Here is a 6,932-nt window from a genome sequence, read left to right on the forward strand (position 1 = left end):
GAACCTTTACCTTTATCATAAGTTTGATATAAAACTCTGACACATGGTTGGCATCAATTTGTCTTAGAAGTTACTTTACAGGGTGACCGGTTAGCTCAGTTGGTTAGAGCGTGGTGCTGATAACACCAAGGTTGCCGGTTCAATCTCCGCATGGGGCACTGTGAGTTGCGCCCTCCAGAGAGTCAACTATGGCATTGTAGCATGAAAGCAATGTGTAACCAATGACCATGGCTGTTCCCCCAATAAAATTAAAAAACAAAAAGTTACTTCAACACATATAATCACATAGGGGAGCCAAGATATCTATCAACACTGAAATGATCAGATCAACAGCTTCCTCCCTGCTTCTGGACCACAAATAGAGAAGGGATGATGCATTTCAGATAGGACGAGTTTGACCAAACCAAGCTGTATGTTTCATGTGGGGGCAGGTTATTAAAATGCAGGGGGATGATCCAGTCATAATCTCTGGGTTTCAGGATGGTCGTTGCCAAATGTCTCAGAACGGTCTTGTGACAGGATGGAGAAGTTAGAGGTGGGTGACGTTTCGTGCCATGCAAGCAGACACCTGTGCGCAGAGAACGCACATCAGGAGGTCTGAGGCCACAGCGTGGGATCTGTTTACTTGTGGACATAAGTGAGGTGTCTATCAAACGTGTGAATGACGAGCAAGTAACTGAAACACTAGATGTCAGTGAAGATCCCCAAATAGCCCAACAGGCTGGAATGACGACATTTAACACCATAAATGCGAAATCTTGCTCTCAAGTTAAATAAATCAACTTTATAAGTACAGGATGGCAACGGCAGCATGTGTCTGTGTGTGGAAAGGCGGCTCAGGCGTTTTCGTTGAGAGCAGGCGCCTTGTGAACTCACAGTGAGATGTGGCTGCCGAAAGCTTTCTGGGGACACTGTCTAGAATGGGAATGGCGATAGATCGCCTTCACCCTGCCCTCGTCAGGCAGAACTGGGAGAACCACGCAGAGCTTGGGGCAGGGAGATAACCTAGGAAGTCTTTGGTAGAAGGTCTGCAAACCTCACCTCTGAAAGACTGTGGGTGGAAGTAGGGATATGTAGCCTGGGGGGGAGATGCAAGGAGGGCCATGAAGCCCTCACATTTGGCAAAGGTGGCATGCTGTGGTAAGGGACCCAGTCTGCTCTGCTTAGCTCAGAGAACAGAACAATGGGTGGCAGTTACATGGAGGCTGACTGTTGCTCATTGAAAGGAAGACCTTTCCAGAAGTTCCCACTGTCCTCAACTGGAAGCAGTGGGCCTGTGAGACAGGAGTTCTGGGTCACTGGAAGGTGTTCAAGGAGCAACGGGATGTCAGGTTGGGAACAAGAGAGAGAGTGTCACTCATCACAAGAAGCTGGACCAGGTCTGTAAGCTCCGTGTGTGTGTGTGTGTGTGTGTGTGTGTGTGTGTGTGTGCGCGCGCGCGCACGCGCCTTCAGGTGCACATGCGTGCACACATTATAGGCTAGAATTTTTTAATGCAGCCACAGATAGTGGCAGTCCAGGCAATCCTAACCACCCTCATCAGAGACAGGGACTGTTTGGGGCAGGACCTGGTGGCACAACTGGTTCTGCCCTCTAAACTCACAGACATAGGGAGGTTTTGCTCACATGAAGATTACCTCCTGCTGAGGCAGAGCAGGGCTTCCTCAAGCAGCTGGGCTTGGTCACCCCACCACCAGGGTTAAAACCCAAACTTCCCTTTGGTTATGGGTTTCCCAACAGGGCATTTTCTTACAGTAACATCTGGCCCCGACATTTCCCTCTCTGCCCCACCCTTCCTGGCAGGAGTGGGAAATGTGGACCAAGCAGGAAGCTCTCATAAAGGCTGGCAGCGACCTTCCTTTGTTCCTTTGGACTCAGTTCTGTCTGGATTGAGTTCTCAAGACTGTTCAGTCCCGGCCACGACACCAGAAACGAACCCCAAATCATCTGAAGGCAGCAAAGGGCAGTTCTGTGGATGCTCGCTATTTCAGTTCAACTTGGAAACCCTCAGAGCATACGAGAGGCTATCATCATACCTGATGGTTTTCAGATTTTTCTGCCTATCAGAATCTACTGGGGAGCCTTAAAAATCCCAGTGCCCAGCCCACACCCCAGCCCTCTGCAGGCGTGGAACCCAGGCACTCACATTTGTTTACAATTGGCCAAGCAATTCCTCCCCACTGCTACATTCGAGAACCAGAGCTCTAGCCCCAGCTTCTCAGACTTGAGGTGAAAAGCATCACCTGGGGATGTTGCTAACATGTAAATTCTGACTCAGCAAATCTGGTGGGGCCCCGAATCTGCATTTCTCACAAGCTCCGAACGGCTGCTGATGCTGCTGGTCCATGGACCACACTCTGAGCAGCGAGACTCTTGCCAACTGACTACTTCAACTCAGCTTCACCTGCTGGACTCATTTGCCAGAGGGGCTGCTGGACCCCCTGGCTGAGGCCTAAAGAACAGCTCGCCCTGTTCTGAGAGACACGCTGAGGCTCTAACCCAGAGGAAAGTCTTGCCTTTTGGGCTGCAGCCATCACTTGCTGTTCATAGATGCCGAGGTTCTGATTCATCAGCTCCAACGCCTGCTTGCGGCTGGTGAGAGCTAGAGGGTTCGGACTCAAGATCGACTGGTGCTCGTATACGGCGGCCATGTAATAGTCAGTCTCGTGATCTTCAGCCACGCGGTCCTCTGTGGTGTGGACTCCCAGGGCCAACATGTAACAGCCGCAAAGGAAAAAAGCCAGCCGACTGCTGGCTCCAGACATAATGCAGACCATAAATCTGGAATGTAATGAGACCAGGGGAAAACAGCTGAATCAAGAATCCTGCCAAGAATTTAACTTTTTGCAACTGTGATTTATTAATCCCAGCAATTAAACTCACCCACCATGATACTGCCGCTCAAAGGGTTTGTTTCATGTTTCTAATAAAAGGGTATGTGTTTCTCTCCAAACACACAGCAAGCTCCGTTTAAAATGGCTCACTGTGTTAATAGTCTAGTTTTAGAACATTTCCAAAACAGATGCAGTGTTTGCGTCACCACTCACTTCTCTAGCTGTAAACTTACGTTTTAGGCAATAATAAGGATTCCGATTATTTTACATAATTCTGTGGCATATTCCACATACCACCACCTGCCCTCTACATACACAAACACACTACAGGTCAGCTGTCTATACCAGCTATGATTGCCATGATCCTAACAGTACAGCTTGGCTTTCCAAGGCCTAAAAATCTGGTGATTTAAAATTCTCTGTGCAGCTTTGGTTAGTAATGAGTATAAAGAGTAAGGCTCCTTTACTCAGCACATTCTTTGGGTGCAGAGAAACTGCTGACTTCTACATAAATGCCAACATCACACTCTGTCATGGACAGGTAAAAAGAAGTCTCCCAACCAAAGCTTGATTTTGTATTTCCTCCGTGAACTTCACAATTGCCATTGCCCAGCATCGCTTTCTCAACCTGTCTCTGTGGCTCCAAAACTCTTACTCGAAAGCATACGCATTTGGAAAGAAAATCCTTCTGCAGTGATAAAATGCAATTATCTAGAAAATAAACTAGAATTTTCTAGAAAGTAAACTCAGCTTTGTAGCTCCTACCATAAGAGATTAGGATTAATCTTACAAGGACACTTCTTTGTGCCTTTCTCCCCCAAGAAAAGTAATGTTTGTTTCTAGTCCTGATGTGTGACTACGTGTTTTAGAGTGAATAATTCAATTCTGCCTTGAAAATCAGCCTGGCCTCCCAGCGGAAGCCCCCCCTGTGGCACACAGGTTTACCAGGTGGTGTGCCAAGGCGGGGCCATGTGTTCCGTGGCAATGTGCTGGGACTGACCAACTGCCCAGGAATCCAGATTAAACATCAAGAACAAAGACAAATCGAGGAATCATATTGCTACTCTTTAAAAAGAAAATGATGCCCTGCCCAAGTCTGACTCATAACTCCTGTGTTTTGCATTTAAAAACTAAACCCTCTAGGCTGCATTTTTTTTTTTCCTCTCCAGGCTGCAATTTTTTTCTTTCCCTCTCAAGAGTTCCAGAAACAAAAGTAACCATAATTATTTTCAGCAATATAACAAGGACTAGGGATGCTCAGTCAGAATCCTCAAAAAATCAAATACTTCTCAGAATGAGTGGCGTTCTGCTCCCTCTCAAATTCTTCTTTCCCCAGGGGATAAATGTGCTGTCCAAACACCAAATCCTGGGACTTGTTGCCAATCATCTGGGACACTGTCAACAATGTTTTATGATGAGAATAAGGGGCCTTTGAGTGAGCAGTCATGAGTTTTTGAGTTGGAACAAAAGTATAATTGATAAGCTTTCATAATCTGAATTTTGGCTCTGAAGACCAACAAGGAATACTTTTTAAAATGTNTGGCTTGTTTCATCTCTGCATGCCTCTGGCCTACTGAGGAGGAACACCGGGACCCTCACACACCTCTGTGTCATTGAATCGGCGAGGCTCCAGGCATGGGTTCCACCTGACCAACTGGGGAGATGGCATGAAGTCCAAGAATGGGTAAATGGATGTTCTTGTAAAGTTGAATCCATGAATGCCATCTTCTGGAAACACTATAATCTGTACACCCTGTAAGTCAAAAACATCAAACTATAGTATGTTATCAGATAATGGGAAGCATCACTTCATTTATTCACTCATTCTTTCATTCATTTTCTGACAGCCATCAAGCAATTGCCATGTACCAGGAAACAGGTAAAAAGATGGTGGCTGAGCATTCATCAGGGGTCTTAGTCTTGGGGAAGACATTTCACTTGGCCTAATTCTGAGGGAACAAAGACAAAGTCCTCTAGAAACAACCATTAAGTGTACTTGGGGGGCATGTCAAAGGAAGGAGGGTGAAGGGAGAAGGAGTATGCAAGCAAAGGAGTGTGCTCTTGGTGGTAGGATGGGAGATGGGAGATGGGAGAAGGCCCAACATCAAAGGCCTTGAATATTGGGCTATTAACAGATGTGGTATCTTCAGTCTGGTGTTTTTTAACCTTCATTGTGCATCTAAATCAGATGGGTAATTTCTGAAAAAAACATTCCTTGTTTAGGGGTGATGCCAGGGCCCACACCCAAAAAGTCTGCTTCAATTGATTGTGAGTGGGGTCCTGGCAACAGTGTTTGTTTAAGGGTCTGCATATGATTCTAATGTGTAGCCAAGGTTGGGACCCACTGGACTGGTAGCTAAAAGTCAAGTGTGTTGATTTCAGCATAGAAACAAGGACTTGCTCTAACTTAAAATTCTCCAACTGGGAAAATTAGGAGGCACCATTTACCTGTGGCTTCCTAAACACCCTCCCAGCCTTTTCCCACACCTGAAGACATCTGGGCTCCCTGTGATGTCTGCAGCAACCTAGAAAATCCAAACGAACAGGGCAGCCCTCAGCTCTCAGCACCAGGGCCTCATGCTTCTGCTATTTCTCCACTTACAAGGCTTCAAATGCCAAGCCTGAAACATTGCCCCAAAGTGAAAGGGGAGGAAGAAGGCAAAGAAGACATGAATAATCGAAAATAAACAGGCACTTTGGGTCACTTATTTCTGGAATGTAGTGAAAACTCTTTATCATTTGTGTGTGTGTGTGTGGGGGGGGTTACAAAAGCTTCAAAAGTTCAACTGTAGAAAAATTAGAAAAAAATATAAAGAATTCACATGAGTAAAGTAAAGAATTCACAAAAGTAGTCACATGAAGATACTTTTTGTTAATATCTTGGCTATTTTCATTTTCTTTCTCTGTCTCTTTTTGTATGTGTGTGTATATGATTGAGATAATAAATATATGGTTTTCTATCCTGACTTTCACACTATGTAGAACATCAAGACTATAAAGATACCTTCAAAAATATCATTTTTAAAGGCTTATTAAAAATTATATATATAATTTATATATACATATAAATATAATTTAAAAATTATATTTAAGAGAATACCACAGTTTACTGTTTATTATTGGGTATTTAAATTGTTTCCAGCTTTTTGTAAGAAAAAGAAAACTGTGGTGACCATCTGCCTACAGGGTGTTCAAAACACTTAGTGAATGAGTATTGTACACAAATCTTTGATTGGATCTCTGGCTATTTCTTTAGAATAAGTCTTATAAGTGAAAATACTAGTCAAGGGTATGAAACATTATGTTCTTAACATATATTGCCAAATAGCTTTCCAGAAAAATTGTACCAATCAATGCACATTCCCTCCAGCGGAGTACGAGATTGGTCATCATTGCACATTGTAAAGAAAAAGTATCGCAAACTTGGGAACAAGGCAAGATGAAGGATGTATGCCTTTCTAGGATACACCAGGGTACTGATTAACCTTGCTCAAGGATCATTTATAGTGAATGTACCACTGTTTGACTTTGTTATTTAATAAAACATGACACTAAAGATTATAACTTCATTGCCTTGCAGGGAACGAGCAAGTTTGTATCGCCTAGCAAATTCATTTCAACATTCATTTGACTGACTGCTACACAGAACTCTCTCTTGAACCAACTTTACCATCTTACTGGTTCCATCATTGATGAACGAGTTAAATAAAAGCCTTGACACATGTTTATTTTATATTTGCATGAGTCATGTTTTTAACTTTTTGAAAATTACACTTAGATAAATATTTTCCTGTATTAAAAACAAAACTTTGAGAGCACTGAGTGGTTTTTTTATGGACAAGGACATTTAAGTTATGTATACATACCAGATTAATATTAAAATTGAATTGCATTTATGGGATACATATCTGCCAGGAGTGAGGAGAGGAATAAAACCTAAGCTGGGGTAGAACTTTGGGTCTGATATGATTACCAATCCATTCTAGGAACGTTCTAGAAAGCAAGTCGCATTCCTGATAATGGCTTGAGCAATTTTCTGATGGACCTTAATGAGATCAAGAACTCCTGAAGAATTAAGGTTGCCCACCCAGGTGACTG

The 6,932-nt window shown here is 43.7% G+C and overlaps 1 protein-coding gene across 1 annotated transcript in view; it reads right to left on the bottom strand.

The window, feature by feature from the left end:
• BTD (biotinidase) overlaps positions 1-6,932 on the bottom strand; it is a 40,997-nt gene that overhangs the window by 5,037 nt on the left and 29,028 nt on the right. The window contains exon 2 of the mRNA XM_019667150.1: positions 2,517-2,781. Within this exon, the coding sequence (XP_019522695.1) occupies positions 2,517-2,777 (261 nt within the window). The 5' untranslated portion in view covers positions 2,778-2,781. The remainder of the gene's footprint in view (positions 1-2,516; positions 2,782-6,932) is intronic.

Source organism: Hipposideros armiger, unplaced genomic scaffold (genome assembly GCF_001890085.2).
Source record: "Hipposideros armiger isolate ML-2016 unplaced genomic scaffold, ASM189008v1 scaffold_486, whole genome shotgun sequence".
NCBI lineage: Eukaryota > Metazoa > Chordata > Mammalia > Chiroptera > Hipposideridae > Hipposideros > Hipposideros armiger.